Genomic DNA, 25736 nt, shown 5'->3' on the forward strand with positions numbered 1-25736 from the left:
TAAAATACAATTAAAAAAAAGGGTCTCTTATGGTTTGCTTCTTTTTCCCCCTTCCCTTACGTTTATCTGTTTTGTTTCTTTTTTTTTTTTGTAAGATTTTATTTATTATTGTAGAGAGAGAAAGAGAGAGGGAGCATAAGCAGGGGGAGGGGCAGAGGGAGAATCAGACTTCCCACTGAGCAGGGAGCCCAATATTGGGCTATATCCCAGGACCCTGGGATTATGAACTGAGCCAAAGGCAGATGCTTAACCAGCTGAGCCACCCAGGCGCCCCCATCTGTTTTGTTTCTTAAATTCCACATGTGAATGAAATCCTATGGTAGTTGTTTTTCTCTGACTTATTTTGCTTAGCATAATGTTCTCTAGCTCCATCCGTGTCTTTGCAAATGACAAGATTTCATTTTTTTGTGGCTGAGTAATATTCCATTGTATATACACACCACATCTTCTTTATCCATTTGTCGATGGACACTTGGTATGTTTCCACAATTTGGCTATTGTAGACAATACTGCTGTAAACATTGGGGTGCGTGCAATACTCATTTTAAAAGAAGGGAAATAAATGGGTTTATGGCCAGAATGATAGGTGAATAAAATGGGTGTGTATTGAGGAAGGAAGACAGTGATTCATTTTAGTCCCAGTCATCCGTGTTTCACCTGTTACAGAGCTAGACAAACAAGGATTTCAAATCCATGTGCATTTCCTTCTGTGACGTCAGTTACTTTAGTCAAGATTTGGACTTACAACCTCAGGGAAAAAGAGGGATTGATAAAAATGAAATAGAAGAATTGAAGCACTTGACATAATATCTGTGTCAAGGTTTTGGGTTGATGGGATGCCTGGGTGTCTCGGTTAAACATCTGCCTTTGGTTCAGGTCACGATCCCAGGGTCCTGGGATTGAGCTCCGACTTGGGCTTTTTTGGATTCTCCCTCTGCCCCTCCCCTTTCTCATGCTTTTCCTCTCTCTCTCTCCTTCTTTCAAATAAATAAATAAATACAAATCTTTAAAAAAATAAAAAGGAGTGTATGGGTGGCTCAGTGCTTTAGCATCTGTCTTTGGCTCAGGACGTGATCATGGGGTGTTGGGATCGAGTCCTGTGTCAGGCTCCCCAGAGGGAGCCTGTTTCTCCCTCTGCCTGTGTCTCTGCCTCTCTCTGTGTCTCTCATGAATAAATAAATAAAATCTTTTGAAAAAAGTAATAAAAAAGTAAAAGAATCTGGATTGGTACCATGACAAATAAGGCATGTGCTCTTTTTCCTTCTAGGCAAGCGTGGGCTTTGGTTGGTGTCATTGATGGTGGGAGTACTTCTTGCAATGAATCTGTGAGAAACTATGAAAATCATAGCAGTGGAGGGAAGGCACTTGCCCAAAGAGAATTTCATACTGTGGATGGTCAGAAGTTCACTGTGACAGCTTACAGTGAGTGGATTGAAGGTAAGCAAGTGTGGTTTAGACCCTTGTAAGACATTGGTAAGTACTGTGAAAGACTGGTTCTTTTTTAGGTGGTGTTGTAGTCAGAGGACAGTCTGATTAGATTTCTCAGCTGGTTGAAGACAAAACCTGTGGTTTGCCTCCTCTGATCCTGTAGACTCCAAGAGTTGGATTGGAGAATGCTCTGTTCTAGTTCGGTTACTCCCGACTGGACTTTGTTCTCGATTCTTGAGTCATAAAGTATGGTTAAGTGTTAGAAATGGATTTGTTTCCTGGATTTGGAACCAGTTGAAGCAATCTAGATGTGGTGGGGTGAGCTGCCTTTGGTTAATCTCTGTGACTGTGAACATAGTTTTGTACTTTGGATCCTCTCCTTAGGTAGACCTGCTAGCAAATAGTACTTTTGCACACGTGCTGTACAAACCAACCTCTCATTTTCTTAGCAGGTTTTCTTTGATTATCCAGCTAATGACATTTATCTTACAGACGAATTGGAAAACACGGAAAAGTACAAAGTAAAAACTAATCCTTAACCCTATCATCCAGAGATAGTTTTTTTTCGTGCAAGTAATCTAGTCGTTTTTATCTTACATATAAGAATTCCCCTGGTGTTCATTTTTGTTGTAACCTATTTCCCTCTCTTTAGATAATGTTTCATATAGTTACCTTATATCTTTACATTTTCTTCAGCTGAATTTTTGTTCTTATTCACTTTTCAGAAGAAATATCATTTATTCAAATAGTGCCTAGTACTGGGTATTTGGGGTACCTCTGGCTTGTTTCTTTCAGGATGTTTACTTACCTCCTTTGCTGCCAGACTTTTTTTTTTTTTTTTTTTTTTTTGTGCCACCTATGGATTGGTGGCCTCCTGTCTGTGCTTGCCTACCGCCTTTTCCTTTGCAACCAAACAGTATACCAAAATTGTTGTGAAATGAGTAATTGAGAAGTGCTTTATTACCCAGAGAGGTTGATCAGGGCTCATACCTCTGTTTTGAGCAGCAAGGTAGCAATATGGTCACAAGATGGATTTCTGGAGACAGAGTGCCGGAATGTGTAGCCCAGCTCTTCCACTTACTGTGTGGTGGTGGGCATGTGATTTTAACTTCCTAACCCTCAGTTTCCTTATCTGAAAAATGGGGATGATGAGAGGAACTACCACTTAGGGCTGTTGTGGGTATCTGATGTGAAGAATATGAAGTTTTTAAAAAGCACAGTGTGCGTTGGAAGCATGTGGTATCAGTGATTTTAACAGTGATCAAACATGACTTGGGTTATAATGGTATATTTTGTACCATTGTAATTAGAGAAAGTCTTCTGCTTTAAAATAAACAGGTAAATAGAGTTCCTCGTATGTAACAGAGACTTTCATATGTTGCTTCTAAGCAGCCTTCTGGGTTTGGGGTGAGTTGATGGTACCTCTGTGGACGGGGAAGCTCAGCTTTCTGCCTCCAAGACCACTTCTTTCTTCCCCATCATGGTTGCCTCTGGCCAAAAGCACAGGTGGATGAGAAACATTTCTTAGCAAGAATTTGGTCCTGCATGAAGAGTTTAGTGGAATTGCTTCCAGTAAGGGTTCATGCAGAGGATAATTACTGACAAACCTCAAGCCAACATTTCCTCTGTGGAAAATTTTGTTTTTCATTTCCACATAACCAGTGACTACTCATTTCTGGAAGAGGGTACATTCTAGCTATCGTAGGATACTGAGTCCCGTGTTCTCAATGACTCTTACTTTTTGGAAGAGGTGGAAAATCTCTCCAGGAAGCAAGGAGGGTGAGCTTATTTCCTTTCATATTTCCAATTTGCTGGTGTTAATGGGAAGAAATCTTAGGCAGGATTTTCTTTTGAAGCTAGGAAAAGGTGAGGAATTATTGAATAATACAGGTTGTCCCCATCTAACCTCCTGACTTCTTTTTTAACCAAAAACAAATTCTAATATTCTTTGAAGTTGAACCTGTTTTATCTAGCAGTCCTCTTCTTTAAACAGCATTTTTTGAAAAATTATCTGTGTGTGTGTGTGTGTGTGTGTGTGTGTGGGTGCCTGGGTGGCTCAGTCAGGGAAGTGTCTCTGCCTTCAGCTCAGGTCATAATCTCAGGGTCCTGGGATCGGGTCCTGCATCAGGCTCCCTCCTCAGCAAAGAGTCTACTTCTCCCTCTCTCTCTGCCACTCCCCCTACTTGTGTTTTCTCTCAGTGTGTGTCAAATAAATAAATAAAATCTTAAAAAAAAAAAGAAAGAAAAAAAATTCTCTGAAAAAAATTATTTATTTTTTAGATTTTATGTGTGTGTGTGTGTGTGTGTGTGTGTGTATATATATATATATATATATATATTTTTAAATTTGGAAATTTGGGCAGTGATTGTCATGGCTGCTAAAGTTCTTGGTTAGCTTTGTGCTTAACCTGCCTGTTCTGATTCTTGGGAAGGCCGAAAAAACACAGAAATGAGGAAACTGGGCTCTGGAGTTAAATTAGCATTCCATTGTGGGGTCTGCCATTTCCAGCGGTTTTTTGCTGGAAGAAGTTCTTGCAGCACTCCCTGACTTCTGGTTTCTTCATCTCTATGTGCACAGTGGTTTCTGGCTCTCAAAGCTGTTTTGATGAAAAGTTATTGATTATGTGTGTGAACTTCCAGCAACTATTAGTGGTAGTTATTAGAGTCATCATTATTAGTATTATTGTTTAGACCAGATCCCATCATAGGCTTTAGTATCTGGATGCAAGAAACCTGTAAAAAAAGAAAGCTACTTTACTTTTTTTTTTTTTTTTTTTTTGGTCCTTTGTGAAAACAACTGCATGATAGGTCGGCATCTCAAGGAACAGAATCCAAGACTTGCTCAGGCTAGGTTTTTAAAATCAGGAGAGTCAGCTCAGGAAAGTAAGGATATCTGTAGTATTCCTCATGCCTTGCCTGAATTTCTCTCTTTTTGGTTTCCCTCACTTGAGGAAATGTGTCTCTTCCCTCCTGCCATTGACCCTTAGTGTTAATATCTTTTTTTTTTTTTAAGATTTTATTTATTTATTCATGAGAGACACACAGAGGCAGAGACACAGGCAGAGGGAGAAGCAGGTTCCCTGCGGGGAGCCCAGTGTGGGACTCAGTCCCAGGATCCCGGGATCATGCCCTGAGCCAAAGGCAGAGGCTCAACCACTGAGCCACCCAGGTGCCCCCCCAAGTGTCAATATATATTAAAGCAACCCCCCGAGTAGTGTGCCGGTTAATTGGAAGGATGGTTGTAAGCACGGGTACCTTTGGAATGCGATGTTTCTCCTCTGCCCTCCTATGAAGTGGCTTCCATCTACATATGCATTTTCCATATACATTTGCATTAAGTCAGCTTTTGGTTTATGACAGATTATATCACGGATGTTTTAGAAGCAGGAAATGCTTCTACTACACTTGGTTGCACATAAAAGAGTAAGTGAAGGAGATGTTGGATCAACGTTTCAGGTTTCGTCTGCCTAATTGGGAACCTGGTTTGAGTTTCGAAAGGAGGCATTAGGAGAGATCAGTGATTAGTGGTCTCTGGGTTGCACAGACTGCAGAGTTGAAGTTATCCTGGGAGAGGAGAAGCGCTGGACAGGGACACTGTCCTGTGGCCTCTGGGTGACATTGCAGATTGTAGTGGGAATGCTCATCCCTTCAGCAGACATCTGTGAGTTTGCACAACGAAATAGAGTGAGGATGCAGGTAGAGTGCTGTGTTGCCCTTGTGACTGTACCTTTCAAGGAAGTGAGCTACTCTCCCACTGGACGGGATGAATAATACCAGAGGGAACACTAGGATGAGAATCCTGGAGAACGAGGTTGCTCCCAGCAAGGATGTTGGGGAAGTCTTTAAAGATTTGCCTGATCTTGGGGCACCTGGATGGCTCAGTTGGTAGAGTGTGTGGCTCTTGATCTCAGGATCGTGAGGTTGAGCCCCACATTGGGTGGAGATTATTTAAATAAGTCAATGAAAAAAAAATAGGATTTGCCTGATCTTTAAAAGATGGGGTTAGAATCTTGGTGAATTAAGAGTAGAAGGACATTGTAGCTAAAGAATAAAGCATGAACAGAGGCACAGAAAAGAGCTTGCCTTGGCAAACTTTTATTCTTCAGAGTATGTGTGTGTTAATGTTCTCTCATCCTGTTTGGATCAGATTGAAGCACTGAGTACTGAATACAGACCTATTCTGTGTTTGGCACTATTGCATTTTAGGATGGCTTGGAAGCAGGACTATAGTTTTATTTATTTATTTATTTATTTATTTATTTATTTATTTATTTATTTATTTATTTTTATAGTTTTATTTTTAAAAGATTTTATTTATTCATTTGAGAGAGTGAATATGAGAGAGAGAGAGAGATCATGATCAGGGAGAGGGGCAGAGGGAGACGGAGAACCCACTCCCCTGCTGAGCAGGGAGCCCAGTGCGGGGCTCCATCTCAGGACCCCAGGATCATGACCTGAGCCCAAAGCAGATGCTTCACTGACTGAGCCACCCAGGCACCCAGTATTATGGCACTGAGTTGAAGTACAGTGAGAGATTTGGAAATCGAGAGCCTTCTTCAAAATTATAAAAGGAGAGTTGTTGACGTGACATTTCATGTCCCGTCTGGTTAGGGGAACTTGGGGCTCTCTATCCTGGAGCTCAGGGATGTCCATGTTCATCTTCTTATCATTAGTATCTGCAGAATGACTGGCACATGGTTAACACTGTTAGAAATCTACTGGCTTGCATCTGTCTTAACTTTTGATTTGTGGGTCAGGGAGGAGGTTGATTTTAGGGGGGAAAATGCCTACTAATGCATCATTTTCTTTCTTGCTTTTTGGTGTAGGTGTTTCTCTTTCAGGTTTCCGGGTGGAGGTGGTGGATGGAGTGAAGCTTCATCTGCTGGATGACGTTAGTAGTTGGAACCCTGGAGACCAGATTGTGGTTGCAAGCACAGACTATTCTATGTACCAAGCAGAGGAGTTCACTCTGCTCCCCTGTCCTGAGTGCAACCGCTTCCAGGTCAAAGTCAAAGGTATCAGACTTGTTTTTTTGCCATTTGATTCCTAGACTATCCCCCCTCCCCTCTCCCTACCCCAAGGCCAAAGTATCATCACCATCAACATCCTCATTATCATCTGGATATTGAAGATCTTAGCAGTGGGGTGCTTTGAACACTAGATCCCAGAGAATGTTAGATAAAGAGTAGTTAGTAAAGCAGTAGGGTTGCTGTGAATGATATGTAGCAGGCAAATCAGTGTTTTTGTGCTGTTGCTTTGTTTAAAAATACAAAATAAAAAGGTATGGACTAGATGGATTTTTTCCCCCTAAGATCCTATCCAACTTGTTTCTTACTAATTTGTGCTAACAAATAATAATCCCAATTACCAACTGATTGATATTTATTTATTTATTTATTTATTTATTTATTTATTTATTTTCTGATTGATATTTAAATAGAAATCTTTCTTCTTCGTAATTAAAAAAAAAACTCATGATTTTTGAGTGCCTACTGCCTTGGCAAATATATAGATCTCACTAATATTTAAAATAGAACCAGAAAGGTATGTTTATAGACTACATTTTTATCATAATCTTGAATCATATATTTTTTGAGGGGAAGCAATATGCAGTGAGATCCATACTGTAAGGTGTGTTTAGGAAGAATGGCTGATATTTACCAGGTACTTAAACTGAGCCAGGTAATAGGCAAAGCTCGTTTGTATGTTGCCTGACTTGTGGAATTTATTATGCATTTCATTTATTACATTGTCTCCCTTCCTTCTGTACTCAAAATGATATAAAATTGATAAAACAAAAGAGTTGATAGTAACTTTCATAGCACACACTCATGGGTAATTGAGAGCTTTGTAGTTTAACGGAAAGAATTTTTGCTTTAAAAAAAATTGGACAGTTGGCTCACTTGGCACTTTATCTCTGTGCTTCATTCAGAGTGGTACTTTTCCTTCTTGATAATATAGAGCATAAGAAGGAAACAAAACCCAAAACCACTATGTTACCATCTGGCATTAATTTTGTTTGGAAATTCCCACTCTTGTTAACAAGTCTACATGATAATGAATCTCCCATGGTCTTAACTGCTTGATTTATTTGTATTTTTCCTTCCTGAGTTTATATATTAAAAACATCAGAGAAAAGCTTATTATTAAAAGTGTTTCTAGTCATCCAAAAAAGGTGGAAACTTAAAAGAATACAAACTAATATGTATACTAATACTAAATACTATAGTAATATACTATACTGATACTAAAAAGTAGGAGAGAAAGAATGGTAATATTTGTACTGTTAATATTTAAATGCATATTACTTTAGCTTTGAAGTAAAAGCAATAACTGGATACCTCATTATCAACATCTACAAAACCATCCATTTTTCTGGATTCACTATGGACTTGGTTCTTCATGTGTCCTTGGGATTAGAACAAGAGCATATGGTATGGACAGGATCGAGAGAGAGAGAGAGAGAGAGAGAGAGAGAGAGAGAGAGAGAATACTTAGGTAGATTCCAGAATATTGGTGCCATTCAGGAGAGGATTAACCTCTCTGTCTCTGTGTAATTTTGACATTGAGTGAGTGGTTAGAGTAAATAATCTTTAAAATCTTTGCTTCCTTATAGTCTGTGATTCTGAGGTATTAGGAATTGGAAGCAGACAATAAATTTTGATAGTATCTTAGAGTTGCAGAATGAAAAGGACTGTCTTTGTGATATTTTTCATGTGTTCTTTTAAAAAATATTTTTGTCTCTTGCCCACATCAATCAGAAGCCCCCCAGTTCCTGCACATGGGTGAGATCATTGATGGTGTAGACATGAGAGCAGAGGTTGGAATTCTCACCCGGAATATTCTAATTCGAGGAGAAATGGAGGACTCATGCTATGCTGGAAACCAGTGCCAGTTCTTTGATTATGATACCTTTGGGGGACATGTCATGGTAGGCAAAAAGATTTAATGAGTTCCTTAGTTGCTAAATACACATTTGTGAAAACTTTCAAGTTTTGGAATGAGCTATATCTGGGTATTAAAAAGAAATCATATTTTATTTTTCTATTCAATGTCAGCGAGGAGATTTTGCATAGTTAAAAGAGTTATCTCTTCATTTAGTTGACCTCAACCTGTAGTTAAACCATTTTGTCCCATGAAGAATTAAATCAGTTCATGTTGGGAAGAACCAGTTACAACCAAAGACTCTTGGTGTCCTTTCATGCAGTCTCTGAAAAGATCGATGATTCTTTTTAAAACTTCATATTATTAAAGAATAAGCAGCAACAATATATACATCCAAAATATCTGTCAAAATATTTTTTGTATGCAGTTTTTTATTCTATAAAACTACTGAGCAGTTACTATATGGGAAGCATTGCACTGTACTAACTGGATTTTTGGCCTGCATTTTGGCTACATGTTTTTTTAAAATCAGTTTTTGTGCACTGAATAGGTTATGGTTGTTAGCAGCATTTCTGTTATATTGTTTAATGAAATGTTGGTCAGTGTTATTCCTTTGTTTTTAGTAGTATGATTAAAAATCCAGTGTTTAAAAATAGAATGTTTAAATTGTGGATCACAGAGACATTTTTAAAAAGAGCTGAAGTAAATAATATGTGCTAATGAAAACATTGAGGGAGGATTTACACATAACTATTTATCAAACTGTGGTGGAGTTCATAGAAATAAAAGAACAAGACAAGACCGGAAATGACCAAAATATTTGAATGAACCAAAAACACTTTACATATATAGAAATCATTTCTATAGCTTTCCTGGTTACATTTCCTTTTATTACTAATTAGAGGCTATTTTTATGGCTCTTTAAAGTATTCACTTAGGTTGAGAAGCATTTGCTGGGTGCCTCACTGGCTCAGTCAGTAGAACATGCAACTCTTGATCTCAGGGTCGTGAGTGCAAGTCTCATTGGGCATAGAGACTACTTTGGAAAAAAAAGGAAGGATTTGCTAAATCAGTAACTGGACATCCAGGAAAGCAAGGTAGCAAAGAAAAGAAATTTTTATTTTTTTTTTAAGATTTTAATCATTTATTTGGTGGAGGGGGCAGAAGAATATCAAGAAACATATTCCCCATTGAGCAGGGAGCCTGACGAGGGGCTCCCATCTCAGGACTCAGAGATCAGGACCTGAGCTGAAGGCAGATGCCTAACCGAGCCACCCAGGTGCCACAGAAAAGAAATATTTTAATATATATTCTCCTTTAGACATTTTCTATTAGAACTATATACATACATACATATATATATCTCTCTCTCTATGTGTGTGTGTGTGTGTATATTTTTTTTCTACTTGAATATTTCAGAGTGTTGGTTTGATTTCGGTTATCTTGTCTTATAGATAAGGAAAAACTTCACCTCCGTCCATCTTTCTTATGTGGAATTGAAACACATGGGTCAGCAGGAGCTGGGGCGGTATCCTGTTCATTTTCACCTGTGCGGAGATGTGGATTACAAGGGGGGGTACAGCCCCGCGACGTTCGTGGATGGCCTCTCTATTCATCACAGCTTCTCACGGTGCATCACCGTGCATGGGACAAATGGCCTGCTGGTACGGAGCCTCTCTGTCTGCTAGCGCATATTGTTGAGACCAATTAACTCTCCTTCGCTGTCACCACCTCTCAATGTGGTATAAGTGAGCTATTGTACTACATCTTTCTCCATCCTTTTACTGAAAATTCTGGTGTTTTTCTCTATTCAGAGATGGTTAAAACCTGATATCCGGCTTTGCCCCTTCAGTTACGATGACAGTGTTTCTGCGTGTGTCCTATGCGTGCTACTTGGACAGTACTTGTCACTTAAACCACTGCCAGTCACATTACCAATGACATCGTACACTTGTATTTCTGCAGATTAAAGACACCATTGGATTTGACACGCTGGGTCATTGTTTCTTTTTGGAAGACGGCGTTGAACAGAGAAATATTTTGTTCCACAATTTGGGGCTTCTGACCAAACCCGGCACCCTGCTCCCAACCGATAGGAATAATTCCATGTGCACCACCATGCGAGACAAAGTGTTTGGGAATTACGTCCCTGTGCCCGCCACGGACTGCATGTGAGTGGCCGGCACAGAGCAAAGCACATGTGTGATGCTCCAGGCCTTTGACTCTGGGGGGGACGGAAGACATTTTGGGGGAAGGTTTTTTTAGTGGGCAGGATTTTTTCATGACTAATGTTTGAATCACCTTAAAAAATGCCTTGCAGGGCCGTTTCGACTTTCTGGATTGCGCATCCCAACAATCACCTGATTAGTAACGCAGCTGCGGGCTCACAGGTAAGTAATATTAAATGCTTTCCATTGTTTTGTTTTCCTGTTTATAAGTATTCTGGTTTATATGGACGTGATGTAACGTGTGGCGGTCTAACTCACGATGGCGGTGGTTTCTGCTACTGCTTATTTCACTGAAAGCAGGATATGGTTGAGATGGTTCTTTTGTTTCTTTTATGTCCTTCACGCCAGTTAGTGTTTATGAGTGAGGTAAGACAGGTGCCAAGTGGGGGAAAAGAGGTGGGCTAATGTGTGGGGTTGTCATACTCTGAGTGTGTTTTTTTTTTTTTTTTTAAAGATTTTATTTATTTATTCATGTTAGAGACACAGGCAGAGGGAGAAGCAGGCTCCATGCCGGGAGCCTGACGCGGGACTTGATCCTGGGACTCCAGGATCGTGCCCTGGACCAAAGGCAGGTGCCAAACTGCTGAGCCACCCAGGGATCCCCTCAGAGTGTGTTTTTAGTGGATCATGTGCAATCTTTCTGGCTCCTCATATTCAAGTCAGGCATGGCCTAATCATTTCAGTTTTTAATTTTGATGAACAAAGAAAACCTTGGCTTTTCTTTAGGGGAATGGATTGTTCTGTAGAACATTATGACAGCGGTCGTTCTTGTCAAGTGTACATTTTTTTGTTAAATGCAGGGATCATCCACACTTGGACGCTTCATCTCCTTGGTAAAGCAGCTAAACTCAACTATGTGCCTTACATTAACTCGGTGCTTTGAATTATTTCAGAGACATGCACACAAGAATAACTTAATAAATGAACTATTTTGGGATGGCAGAAATGTCTCCTGGAGAAGCTTGGGGAGATTTACATGTATAATTGAGTGTGATTCAAAGCTGTTAATTTATCATATAAAAGTGAATCTTGAAGACGTTAAACTATTATGATTATATCAGTGCTGAAAACCATAGTACAGAGATATGAGCTTTGCAGCAACCCCTAAATATCCATATTTATATATTCTGGCTATTAAAAGTTTTAAAAGAAAAGAGACACCTAGCATTATTTCCCAGGACCAAGTAAAAGATTAGTGGAAGAGAGTATTTCTTCCAGAATACAGGCATCAGTGGGTAATGGTGGAGTTCACACCTGTGATTTTCCTTAAAGACATAAAGCACAAAATCTTTACTTAACAGGCCAGAGAGGGCAGCCCGGGTGGCTCAGCTGTTTAGCGCCGCCTTCAGCCCAGGGCGTGATCCTGGAGACCCGGGATCGAGTCCCACATTGGGCTCCCTGCGCGGAGCCTGCTTCCCCTCTGCCTGTGTTTCTGCCTCTCTCTCTCTCCTTGTGTCTCTCATGAATAAATAAATAAAATCTTTAAAAAAAAATAGGCCAGAGAGCTAGACATTTAATCATTTCAGGTTTCTGTCCATTCATTTTTTGGCCAAATGTTTTTTGAGCCTCTATTGGGTTTGTGTTGAGAGTTTCTAATTAGGAGATGACTTTTGGGGCCAAGATGGCCGGGGTTTGATTTGCAGTTTTACCCTGGGATCGTCTTCTGATCTGCATTACATTTCAAATGAGCAGCCAGAGCAGAGGTTCCTTTCAGCTTGTTTCAGAAGTCATGGGTTGAAGATGAAAGCACATTGCGAATAGTTTATGAAAAAAAAAATGTGAGGTGAGGTTGCCAGCAACCCTTCTTGGGGCTCATGTGAGACATGAAGAAAGCATGTCTTTCGTTTTCCATCTTATATTCGTTCTTCTTCCTTTTCATTCTGTGAGTTCTTTCTTTTCTTTCTAGAAAAACTGTTCCAGCAGAACTCATGTTTTGGCAAGGGTTTTCCTCCCAAAATAAATCAAACTCTTTCTTCTTGTACGTTTCCACTGCATTTTACAAAGCTCCTTTTACCTGTTTTGACACCACAGTGTTAAACAGGAAACAGCTGCTACCCCCTGTTGCCCCCACCTCCTACCCCCTCCCCAGACTCCATTTCATCCTGGGAGGGTTCGCCCTACCCTCAGCTTATAGGGCTGTGCTGTGGAGCCTCATCTGTCTTCATCTGTGCTGTTTTGTGCCCCAAAGAGTAAAGGTGGCAAACACATTTTTTCAAGATAGTTCTGTTTTGTTTTGTTTTATTTATTTATTTATTTATTTATTCATTCATTCATTCATTCATTCATTCATTCATTCAGAGAGAGAGCGAAAGAGAGGCAGAGACACAGGCAGAGAGAGAAGCAGGCTCCATGCAGGGAGCCCGACGTGGGACTCGATCCCGGGTCTCCAGGATCACACCCTGGGCTGCAGGCGGCACTAAACCGCTGCGCCACCGGGGCTGCCCGATAGTTTGTTTTATTAAGACCCATCTCTCAACCTTTATCATGGAAAAATGTTAAATACTGCATTCATTTTGGTGTGTGGATGTATACGCTTTCCACAATTCATCTCTCTATGCCTCAAAAAAACTTTGTGTGTTACAATTAATGTAATACCTAATACATATATTTTAGTTGTCTCTGTATTTCCCATCAGACCATGAATTCTTTGAGAATAGCCTTACTGTCCACCTGGCACAGAGTGGGTACTAAATTAATGTTTGCTGAATATGAATGTATGGCACACTTTTGGACTTACGTTTAAGTTTGAACAACCTATTCACTCAGTTCTATCATGTCTAGTTGTTTTTAGAGTTGGGCTGGTTTTTAATTAAGATGTAAAGTAAAACAGTTGTGGGGTTTAAGACCACTAATTTTGATTTTTATATCTCATTTTGAGAGTCAGAAAATTTTAAACTGTTGTGCTGTTCCTGTTAAGGTCAGTAATACTGAAATTGAACAGACAGGATCCAGACTGAGACAGCGTCCTGATTCATGCGTGTGGTGGTTTTTTCTCTTTGGCAAAAATTTGCCTTGGGACAGGAAGGGCATTGGAGTTGTTTGAAAGAAGTCAGTGAGCTCTGCGTGTTGGTGGATAGTTGTTTAATGAGTATGACTCATCTTGATCAGGTTTGGAGGTAAACAGAAAAACACTCATATTGCTAAAAGGCCGTGCTGTCCGGGTCACATGGAAGGCAGACATGCTTGTTTGGTTCTAATTCTGCATAACTTTTGTAGATGATGATGGAGAGTTATATTTTGAAAATGAGTTTTGGTGTCAGCCAATTACTTCTATCCAATACCATAAGCAGAGTTAAGTTTGTTTTTTTAAAAGCCTGATTATAATGGCTTTGAGGGTGCTAGGTGAGTGCACAGCTTTTATAGTCCACTCTGAACCCGAAACAATGAAAAATTAGTGTTAAAAAGATTTCACTTTGCTTATGAAGCATGTTTATTGAGCATGTTTCATAGAGTGGCATTATAAAGTAAGGCTGTTAATGATCTTGCTCTTTTAATGACAGGATGCTGGAATATGGTATTTATTCCACAAGGAACCTACTGGGGAATCCAGTGGATTGCAGCTCTTAGCAAAACCAGAACTCACTCCATTGGGTATATTTTATAACAACAGGGTCCATTCAAGTTTTAAGGTAGGTTCCTAGGTTTTAACAAAATCAGTTCATATGATTTCCAGGGTGAAGGATGGAATGCTGAGAAACACAAGTGAGAAATGTCGGTTTTAGGTGACATTTATCACCAGAAAAGGGAATTTGTAATTAAAAAAGACCCATAACCCTTCCACATTCAGCATTATGTACGTATCACCTTTATACACCACAGGCATAACTACCAACACACGTATATAATCTGAATAATTGTAGTGAGGGATTTGATCCCTGTGTTCCTTCCTCCCTTTCACCTTCTTTCCAGTCACTAATATTATGTTTTAGTAATCTGTACATTAAATAATATGTTTCTCTGGGTTAAGAAGCATCCTTTCTTAGTTCATAGTGCTGATAGAGTGTCCTTGTGGGCATTTAATACTAATTATGTAGCAAAACATTATTTATGATATTTGACCTAACTTAAAATGATGCAGATCAAGTAAACCAAAGGCCACTTAGGAACTCCAGCTTCCATGATATTTAGCATTCATCCCCACCCTCAAGGGGTAAATATATTTGCCTCATTTTGTGCTCAGAAGGCACTTTGATATTTTCATTATATGATACAATGCCCAGATTCTTTACTCTGATGTGAACTACATCAAAGTTCAATTAATCCTTTCCGTTTATGATACTGAGAGGATACTTTAAAAACGTAAGTGTGCTATAACTTGAAAAGCTTAGGATCACTTGAAGACATGAGAGAATAAAAATCCTTAGTCAGAATTATGATTTTTGTGAGCCGAGTAGTTGATTAAGGCTAACAATTATTGAGAGATTAGCACTTCAAAGTAGAAATCCTCAAAATTTTCTAATTATAGTGGTATAAAAAACATTTCATTCTAATTACTTTTTAATGTGCAATGTACCATGAGGACACGTATTAATCTATTCTATTAATTATAAGAATATTAGATCTAAATAATGAGTGGATGATTAGGTTTTTATCTTGTTTAATTTGGGACTGACTCTCCAGAATGATACTTTATAGCCAAGGGAAACAGAGCCCTTGGAATCTTCTGAGAATAACCTGTCATCTTTGGATCAGCCATAAATACAGCAACCTGACCCTTCTGCTTTGGTTGCTCGTGCTACCCAAATCTGTATATAGTAGAGGTCAGTCACGTCTCTCTTACTGCCAGTTGAGTACCATTTGGATGTGTGTGTGTGTGTGTGTGTGTGTGTGTGTGTGTGTGTGTGTAGATCTAACTTAGGATTCATACTCATTTCAGTCCATTATATCTTCCAGGCTGGCTTATTTATTGACAAGGGTGTCAAAACGACCAACGCTAGTGCTACAGACCCAAGAGAATACCTCTGTTTGGATAACAGTGCAAGGTAGAGCTCATCCTTTTACCTCACTCTCTGGCCATATCTTGCTAAAGCAAAACTTCCTGAGTTAAGCCGTTGTGCTCTCTTTGACAGTAACACATTTAAACTGAAGTTTTCAAAGTTTGCTGGAAGCTCTTGGAAAAACATTTTTTATTTTCCTGCTGTTCTAGATCCTATGGCTGGTTGGTTGGTTTGTTATAAAATCTTACTGAGATGCCAAGGTCCATGCTTTCTCCATCCCCCCCCCCCCCCCCCCCGTTGTCAGTTGATGTTAGAGAGATATGCAGAAGGAGAAAGAAAAAGGAGAGGTGTTGAAAACAGGGTCTACATTTGGCCCAAAGTAGAACATGGTTCATTGAAAAATGAGCTAATCATAAAACAAAACAAAACAACAAAAAACTGAGCTAAGAGTTTTCGTGTAATTCCTTAAAACCAAGTCACGTAGAAGTTATTGTCAGTGGTCAGAATGGAACATTGCATTGAATGTATTCCACAGGAAAAATCTTGAACTTGATGAACAAGCTACTTTGGTTCAGTTGTTTATTGTCCCAGAGTCCCATCATTGCTGGGCTCTATTATAACCACAAGATGTGGTTCGAACAGGGGGAACATTTCAACAACGTTCTCTTACGTGCTAAATAAGAGCCAAAATAAATAACATGTCTCCAATGGAAATAAAAGTTTCTGGAAAAGATAGCAACTTCAAGTCCTGTTCAGCAGAAAATGCATTTGTATTATTTTCTGATACTGCAAGTTGACTGACCAACTTCTAGTTTTGCAAGGGTGCTAAATTTAAGAGGCTTTGTTGATAGGCATTTAGGAAAAGACGCCAGGCCCTGTTGTTCACAAGGGAATAAGATAAGAGCCACACTGTAGGCTGGTAAGCCCACTTAAGTGCCAGGCAGGATTCTTGCAACACAGTAATAAGGCATGAGGTCAGGAGAAAACTGGGCAAAGTACAGTGAGTAAAATTGCTCACCAGGACTCCTAAAGGTCAAGTTGAGCCTGAAATATGTTAAAGCAACAGTCAGATGGCATTTGAGAAGCCAAGGAACTAGGGACATTATTTAAATAAAACAGAAGTTACTAGATACCGAATAGCTGAGTAAGATATGAAATGTGTAAATAGGAGATAAACTTTTTAAAAAAGATCTTATTTATTTATTCATGAAAGATACAGAGAAAGGCAGAGACATAGGCAGAGGGAGAAGCAGGCTCCCTGTGGAGAGTCTGATGTGGGACTCGATCCCAGGACCTCAGGATCACGACCTGAGCTGAAGGCAGATAGTCAACCACTGAGCCAGGAGCATAGAGATAACAACCAACCAGGAACCAAGAAGAGCATATGAACTGGTAAACAAAGAAAGCTTTGCTGCAAGCACACAGTTGCCTTTAAGAGGTTATTTTAACTGGTAGAATTAATAGTGTGTACTTGGCCTAGTATTAACAGAAAGATTCTCAAATACAACACAGTTGACTCTCTTCCCTGCTTTAAAAAATTCTGTATGTGTGTATGAGTGGATGGATGAGAATATATATTTCAGAGTTCATTAGAATTCTGAATTAATTCAGAATTAATTAGACTTGACAATAAAACAGTTTATCCATATTGGCCTGAGAAGTTCTTTACTGGGTATGTGTATATATTATGATAATGGTAATTTTTTCTCTGCTCTTATTCCTCTTGCCAGTTTATAAATGTATACATATTGGGAATTAGAGTCCATTTGGAAGTTGTTATTGAAAAGAACTGATTATAGGAGATGAGTAACAAGACATTTGGCAGCTGGTGTATACATTTAATTTTGTATAAACTAATGTGTAGACTTTGCCCACATGCATTCATGCAGTCCAGACATGAGTAAAAATGATAAAACTCAAACACAATGAGTAATAAGCCAGCCCATGATTTAAACATCAGGCTCATGGGATTCAGAGATCTTTAGTCTGTTCAACAAAGGGGAAGTTGACTCAACTGTTAATCAGATGAGTCTTTCCTTGTGCCTTCAAGATGTGAAACTAAAGGCATCCAAAGATGGGAAATTATTACCCAAGACTCTTGGTTTGAGATTGGGACATTTCATCCAAAGGAATGAAAGAACATGAAAACCAACTAGTGTTTAAAGCCAAGGACAATTAAGGGAGATTGAAAAGTTTGCTTAAAGCTGCTTATAGATAAGCATGATGAAAAATTGGGAAAGTTATCTATCATCTATACATCAGGAGGTTGAAAATAAAGAGTATCCAAGCAAGTGGTCAACAGTTGATTTATATGGATAGGAATTTCAGAGAAGACAAGATGGCTGCAGCAGAAAATCAGTGTTGCTTTATGATACCTTTTTTGGCTTTCTTTAAGAACATTGTATAGTTTTCTTTCCACAACTTTCCACTGGCATGCTATTATGTAATGACTGCAAACCTGTTTGGCAGCAACCACGATGCTGGAAAGTGGGTGGTGGCCCAGAGTTAGACTTTTCACCCCTTAGGTCAGAGCTATTTAGTGTAAGGGGTTATATATACAGTCTAAGGGTGGATGTAGTCCTTGCCAGACTAGTCTCCTGTGGTCCATTGTCTACAATCCTTTCACCAAGTAGCAGCTAATTTAAAAAAAAAAGTGAAATCTAGTATAACTTCCTTGACTCCCAGTTTCTAAAGACTTTCTACCTCATCTATTTATCCATCCATCTATCCATTGATCTATCCACCTACTTTATTGAGGTATGGTTACCATGTAATTGTGCAGATTTAATGTATACAACTGGAGGAGTTTGGGGATAGGTATACACCCATAAAGCCATCACCATCATCAGGGTCATAGACATAGCTGTCACCTCCCAAAGTTTTCTCTTGCCTCCTTTATTGTTATCATTAAAAATTTTTAAGAATATTTCTTAATGTTTCTGTGATAAGAGCATTTACCCTAAGACCTACTCTCTTAGCAAATTTTAAGTGTACAACAGAGTGTTAATAGCTATAGGCACTATGCTGTATGGCAGATCTCTAGATTAATGGCTGTGAGTATCTGGGGGGGAGCAGGATATAGGCAGGTGATGGCCAAAAGGTACAAAGTTTTACTTATGCAAGATAAATCCTAAATTTTTGTTTTTTAGAGAGCATGTGTGCATGTGCAAGGTTGGGAGGGGCAGAGGGAGAGGGAGAAAGAGAATCTTAAGCAGGCTCCATGTTTTGTGTGAGCCCCACACGGGGGTTAATCTCATGACACTGAGATATGACCTGAGCCAAAATCAAGAGTCAGATGCTTAACTGACTGAGACATCCAGGCGCTCTTCTGCTTTTCCCGCGGCATTTAGAATGAAGAGCCACATCTTTGCCTGGCACATGCTCAGCTCTCTATCCTCTGTTCCATGCTTTTTACTCTCCAGCCAACTTGTTCGTCCTTTGAATGAGCCAGGGTCACCCACGCCTAGGGACCTTTGCACTTACTGTTCTCTGTGCATGGCTTTATCTCCCATCACAGCACCTACTGTGTGCCAGCAATGAAGGTAGTGGCATTTGAGCAAATGGTATTTGCTGACCGCATATTTGAAAAATCTCAAACTGCTGAATTGGTTTTTAAAAGCTATCTAGCTGTTTCTCTCCCCACCTGTGCCCAAGCTTTGTGAGATTAAAATAGGAATCTTTTTTTAAAAAAAATAGGTGGCCTTATGGAATTAATTATTCGATTTGTTATACGGGACAATTTTTGACACCAAGTTTTTAATCTTTTCATTAAGATACTTGTAAGTATTCTAGAAGGACAAGAATAAAAGAGGTAGAATTCAGTCTTTGTGGTTAGTAAGTTAATTAAATACAATATGTCTTAAATTTAGGCATTTTTAAGATCTTGAACTAGTTTTATATCTGTATCTAAAACATTTCACCAGCACACAATTCAAATAATCTAGTTCACATATATAGATGTTGAAATAGCTGATGAATTTATTCAGTATGTTTAGTGTCATGTAGCTTAAGAATTTGTGAAAACACGCCAGATTTCCTGGTCTGAGGGGTTTTTTTGTTTGTTTTGAAATGGTTTTAGTGCTTAGAATGTTTTGCAGTGCCCTGTTCTATAGTATAACTTGATTTAAAAAAATAGGTTATGAAAGCAGTTCTCTGGAAACTTATATAAATAAATGTAAGTTTTTTTAAATATCTGAAATATAAATAATGAATTTGTAAATTGTGTCTTAAGATTTTGTTTGTTTTGGTCAAATATAAATCCTGCCTTTTGACACGTAAGCTTATAATTGTAAATAGCTGGCTTCTAATGCTTTTTTAAAAAGTTCATTTTTGTTTTTTTTTTTAACCCCAAGATTTAGGCCTCATCAGGATGCAGACCCTGAAAAACCACGTGTTGCTGCTTTAATTGACAGGCTCATTTCTTTTAAAAATAATGACAACGGAGCTTGGGTCAGAGGTGGAGACATTGTTGTTCAGAATTCCGCGTAGGTATTCTCTGCAAAGTCATTGTCTGATGACACTGATGTATGCTTTTATTTATTTATTTTTTTGATGTATTTATGTTTTAAGGCAATTTTAAAAAACCCCAGCATATAAAAGTACAGTGGTACTTTCTGGAATGATATTATTATATTTTTAAGTTTATTTTTAGTAATCTCTCCACTCAACATGGGGCTCAAACTCACAACCCTGAGATCAGGAGTTGCATGTTTTTCTGCCTGAACCAGCCAGGTGCCTCTGGAATCATTATTATTACTAATAGGGTGAGCTCTGAGGAAGTATGCTTGTGTTCACAGACTGCAAATGTTTGGAATTGTCTCATTCTGCTGCTTTTATTGGAACTGAACTTGTCTGGTGACCCGAGAGTTTTCTGATGAGATTGAACAGAAACTGGGGATTTAACTTTATAGAACAAACATGGTCTATGTCAGAGAGCTAAATAAAGATTTTGAAACTACCTGGAATTTTTTTTTCTTTCCTTTTGGAAACTCCGAAGTTTTTCTGATGCTCTTCCACTGCCATTCAAAACAAAAGTTGTGAATTCCACCTTAATAAGGCTGTTGACTTAGGTTTTCACATGATCTGAGGCAGTGAGCATCCCACTTTTTTCTCTTTTCCCACTTGTATAATTTTAGGAGAAATTTTGATGTATGTTGAGTTAAAATTTGGTGTCCAAGAGCCTAGAAAAACATGTGTTTTTCTGGCTGGCACTGATGTTAGCTCCTTGGCATTTTTACTGTCCCCTCTGACTTTCATCATGCAAAAAATTAGTTTTGTATTACAGCTGTAGAAGTAGCTTGGGTATTCACGTTGAACATTTTGAAGAGGGTACCATGATCTAATTGTTTTTCTCAGAAATAATTAGAAAAGTAATAGTTATAGCTTACACTTATATGCTACGTACTCTGTGCCGGGAACTGTCCTAAGGGGTGGAATTAATTATTATGTTTAATGCCCTTGAGTATCCGATGAGGAAGGTTATGTTATTGCTTCAACTTCTAGGTGAGCAAACTGAGGGAGAGTCAGGTTGAGTAGCTTGCCCAAGGTCATTCTGGGTCATGTGGCCGTTGATCATCAAAGCCTAGATTTGAACCAGGTGCCTTCACTGTGAAGGCTGTGCTTTTAGCTATTGGGAAATGAAACACATTCTGTGGTCTTGGAGAGTAAACATCGGAACCTCCTGGGTTTCCTAAAAACTGAATATTGAGAAAAATTATCTCTTGTTATATGAGGTGGTAAATTTTATTTTTATTTTATTTTATTCTTTTTTTTTTGAGGTGGTAAATTAACGTTCTTTTATTCTCTTTTCTCTTATAGATTTGCAGATAATGGAATAGGACTGACCTTTGCCAGGTTTGTAATCACTTTAAAAATACTTATCTGATTATTTTAAAGATGTAAGGTAAAATAGCCTGTGTTTCTTTTGTTTTTGTTTTTGTTTTTTTAATCACACATAGGAACGTTATATCATTATATTAGCATAATACCAAAGTCAGAGGTTAATATTAGCTGGAATTCCAAAGAAAGGTAGCACCGTCAGATTTTTTGCTTAAAAGATAACACTCGAGAAGAACAGAATAAAGGTTGGGAATATATTAATTTCTTTCTTAGAAGCTGGTCTGATGTTGCAGTGATCTTTAAGACCTTTTTGCCCCATATTTGTCTCCGGACAACAGTTATTTGGGCCGCTGTCTTAGACATACTTGTCTTCGAACTGTTAGACTCAGGGCAAGTTCATTCGCCCATGTGCATTGCTGTTGCTGGAGACGAAAATAATCAATTGTTGATGCTAGATGCATTTTCGTCTGTTTAACCTGCAAACCATGTATTATTAATTTATATGTACGTTCACAGTTTAGAAGGACTTCTTGATGATAATATGTATTAGAGAAAGCTCCTGGCTGCTTGGAAAACTTTTAGCTTTTAAGCTATAGCTTGCCTTTATCTGAGGATGAATTTAAATCTCATGGAGAGGAGTGTAATGGTTATACTCACTTTTACAGCGATGGAAGCTTCCCAAGTGATGAAGGCTCCAGCCAGGAGGTATCCGAATCTCTCTTTGTTGGGGAGAGCAGGAATTACGGCTTTCAGGGTGGTCAGAACAAGTACGTAGGCACTGGAGGAATAGACCAGAAGCCCCGGACCTTACCTAGGAACAGGTAAGCAGTGGTTTAGCAGTGGACTGTTAGTTTGAACAATAAATGAAAACCTAACCCTTGTGGAAGTTTCTGTAGTAATTAATGTTGGATGGATTGGTTCCCATTGTGACACTTTTCCCGCCTTATCCAATTGCCACTATTATTATTTTTGGTATTATTACTATTGCAATTGTGTATATTATCTTCTGGAACTCTGGAGCATTAGCTACCAGATGCTTTATAGGTTTCATTATCAATTGTATCCCATAGGAAGCTGTCTCTTTTCATTCCTTACACGAGGTCTTCTAGTAGCTGCCGATTATTTTGGTTTTCTTCTTTTTGAGCCACAGGAAATTGGCCAAACTATGAAGTATGACATTAGGTCACTTTGGCCTCTATTTGTGAGATAGGTTTGCAGAAATAGCCCCTGGAAAAAGGAAATAACCTATTGAAAAGACTCCTAGAAAATAAGAGTTGGTAAATGCCAAAGCTGACTCAAACCCTAACCACGGCCATCTAATTACCAGTGTTTCTGTTGTACGGAGTAGACTCTTGGCATGTTTTCTGTCAAAATAATCACAGTCATTAAAACAGTACTTCCCACCAGAAAGATTCTTCAGAGCTTTTAGGGAACTATTAACTAATTAATCCATACCTTAGTTCTGAGACCAAGTTTGGAGTTGTCCTCATTTTACTTGTAGAAACACAGATAGAGAAAAACTCATATTTTAAAGGTCTCATGTTAGAGCTACTGCCAGAATGCATCAAACACCCACTCCCTTAGAGTTGTACTCTGTATGTGGCCACGGGGCTAGGACAGGTCAGGGGCGTGGGCCAACGAGGCTGCTATTTGAGGGACAGAGCAGTGCTCGGTGGCAGAAGGGCTTTACTAGCTTCTGGCAGAGAGTGAGCGTGGTGTTGGGAAATCTTGAACGCTATTATAAGCTACGCTCTGTGTAGCCGTCCTGCTAGTCAGACTGTGGAAGCCACTGGGAAAGAAACTTTATGGATTTTTAATAGCTAACATTTATTAGATGCTGATGATGTGTCAGGCCCTGTTCTGAATACTTTATTCTCTGCTTAATCCTTGCAAAGTCCAGTGAGGTGGATACTGTCATTATCCTCCTTTCTAAATGAGGAGTTTATTAAAAAGAGCTGAGGTGGGATTCAAACCCTGTTAGTTTGCCCTCAACACTGTGCCTGTCACAGTGAAGCTGCAGTTGTCTTGTCTAATGTGTCATGAAAACTGTGTTGGTTGGCATGTGGCAGCAGTATCATGGTGGCCAGCTCCATTCTTTTTACATTGGCCTCCAGTTTTTTTTTTTTCTTCTTTTTCTTTTCTCTCTCTCTCTCTCTCTCTCTCTCTCTCTTTTTACTGAAGCATAAGTGATTTACAATATTATGTTTCAGGTGTACAAAATTCTGATTTGACAAATGTATACATACATTATGTGGCCTCCAATTTTTTTTAAGATAGATTTATTTATTTATTTGAGAATGAGAGAGAGGCAGAGACACAGGCACAGGCAGAGGGAGAAGCAGGCCCCACGCAGGGAGCCCGATGTGGGACTCGATCCTGGATCTCCAGGATCATGCCCTAGGCTGAAGGCGGCACTAAACCCCTGAGCCACTTGGGCTGCCCTGGCCTCCAGTTTTATTTCAAAATGCTTGTTGCTTCTTTGCAAAGGAAGATTTCCCAAAGATTCCTCACTGGTCAATGGATCCAGCTTTTATTTTACTGTGTCTTGACTACTTTTTCTGTGAGACAGAACCATTTTGGGATTTATCCTTAGATATACTTCAAGATGCAAGTGCCTGGTTAGCTCAGTCTGTTAAGTGTCTGCCTTCCACTCAGTTCATGATCCTGGGGTCCTGAGATCAAGTCCCACATCGGGCTCCCTGCTCACCTGGGAGCCTGCTTCTCCCTCTGCCTGTCTCTCCCTGCTTGTCCTCGCTTTGTGTCAAATGAATAAATAAAATCTTTACAAAATAAAAAAAGAAATACATCAAGATGCATAGATTTTTTAACCAAGCTATTTCATTATCTTGCTAGCATGTATGCTTTTACTATAAAACACCGCCAAGTTGTAAACTAAAGTTGCTATAGAAATCCTCTGCAGTGCCATTAAAGAATTTAACAGGGTAGAAACCTAAGAGATCCAGAATATTATGGGGTTTGTACCTTAATTATGATTAATGATATATGATTAGTAGGTTAAGGGGTTTGTGTTTGAACAGAAAGGAGCAAGGTGAATAAACTGAATTTCTCAATCCAGCCAGCCCCTTTAACATAGTAAGCCTTGAGGATTTACACTTTTATACTTTTAAGTGTATCATTTCATCTTAATACTATCATTTAGTGGCTTGAAGGAGATCCTCTCTGTGAAAGTACAGATTTATCTTTTGTTCTCCTGCCTGCCAAAGATTTTGGAACCAAAACTAAAGTATATGAGTTCCCAAATGAAAGGTCATAACTGGGTTGATTCAAGGAAGCAAAGTCACCTCTTCAGAGAGGCCTCCATTCTGTCCAAAGCAGCACGTCTCACCTGGTCTGTTGTAGTACCGTGTCTCACTGCCTGCACACCTGCTCTCTGAAATTATCTTGTTATTCTGTTTGCCTTTCCCACTGCGGTGTATGTTTCATTTGATCAGGGATCTTCTCTTGGTACCACTGGATCCTAGAATTGTGCTTAGTGTGGCCGAGATAGTTAATAGTGTTTATAAAACAAATCTGTAAGAGAATGCCAGTACAGGGATGGCCCATGTGCATTAAACAAAATCTTGTATTTCAACAGGACGTTCCCAATCAGAGGCTTTCAGATTTATGATGGGCCCATTCATCTAACCAGGTGTACTTTCAAAAAATATGTGCCAACTCCAGATAGGTACACCAGTGCTATTGGCTTCCTTATGAAGAATCCGTGGCAGATAACTCCCAGGAATAACATCTCCCTCGTGAAGTTTGGTCCACATGTAAGTATGTCCTTAACAGTACCCACGTGGTGACCATGGCGGGAGGAGGAGGGCTAGCATATTCCCAAAGACAAGAACACAAAGTATTCATACTGAGTCTTGACAACTAGGAGGAGAAGTATATGCAAAAGAGACTCATAATTCCATGCACATTGTCCTATTGGGTTCAAGGTGAGAACAGTAGTCTCATGTGACCTGAGGTATTTTTGACATTCAAGTGATAGCTCAAAAGGGACAATGACTTGGAGTGATGACAGGGGCATGGGGATGGTAGTGTTTCAGAGGAACAGCAGAACATAGAATTTGGAGAAGTTCATTGTAATAATCTGAAGAGATTTGAGTTCTGCTTGGTAGTTTACTTGTTCAGGGCTTATTCTTCTGGGGAGCCAGAGGATAAAAGGATGGGAAAGAAGAGGAATATTGGGGTGGTGTAAGACAGATGCAGATAAAAACTGTTGGAAGGTTTTTATGAAGACTGCAGAGAAGACTGAGAAGTAATTGTTTACAGTATAGTGGGCCACAGAAATAGTTGTCTTAGTGGTTTCATCAGTGCCCTCTGTTCTCTGAGCACACAGGACAGTCTGATTCATACCCCACCTCCACCATCTTACCTATTCCAAGATGACAGTGGGATGGGGAGATTGAGT

At 39.2% G+C, this 25736-nt stretch overlaps 1 protein-coding gene across 3 annotated transcripts in view; it reads left to right on the forward strand.

The window, feature by feature from the left end:
• CEMIP2 (cell migration inducing hyaluronidase 2) overlaps nt 1-25736 on the forward strand; it is an 81271-nt gene that overhangs the window by 29282 nt on the left and 26253 nt on the right. For all 3 annotated transcript variants that reach the window (XM_055311069.1, XM_055311068.1, XM_055311070.1), the window contains exons 5-16: nt 1268-1437; nt 6255-6443; nt 8190-8359; nt 9768-9977; nt 10279-10484; nt 10634-10703; nt 14042-14170; nt 15435-15523; nt 19831-19962; nt 21296-21331; nt 21982-22137; nt 24912-25089. In XM_055311069.1, coding sequence (XP_055167044.1) covers nt 1268-1437; nt 6255-6443; nt 8190-8359; nt 9768-9977; nt 10279-10484; nt 10634-10703; nt 14042-14170; nt 15435-15523; nt 19831-19962; nt 21296-21331; nt 21982-22137; nt 24912-25089 — 1735 coding nt within the window. The remainder of the gene's footprint in view (nt 1-1267; nt 1438-6254; nt 6444-8189; nt 8360-9767; nt 9978-10278; nt 10485-10633; nt 10704-14041; nt 14171-15434; nt 15524-19830; nt 19963-21295; nt 21332-21981; nt 22138-24911; nt 25090-25736) is intronic.

This window comes from Nyctereutes procyonoides, unplaced genomic scaffold (assembly GCF_905146905.1).
Source record: "Nyctereutes procyonoides isolate TBG_1078 unplaced genomic scaffold, NYPRO_anot_genome, whole genome shotgun sequence".
Taxonomy (NCBI): Eukaryota; Metazoa; Chordata; class Mammalia; order Carnivora; family Canidae; genus Nyctereutes; species Nyctereutes procyonoides.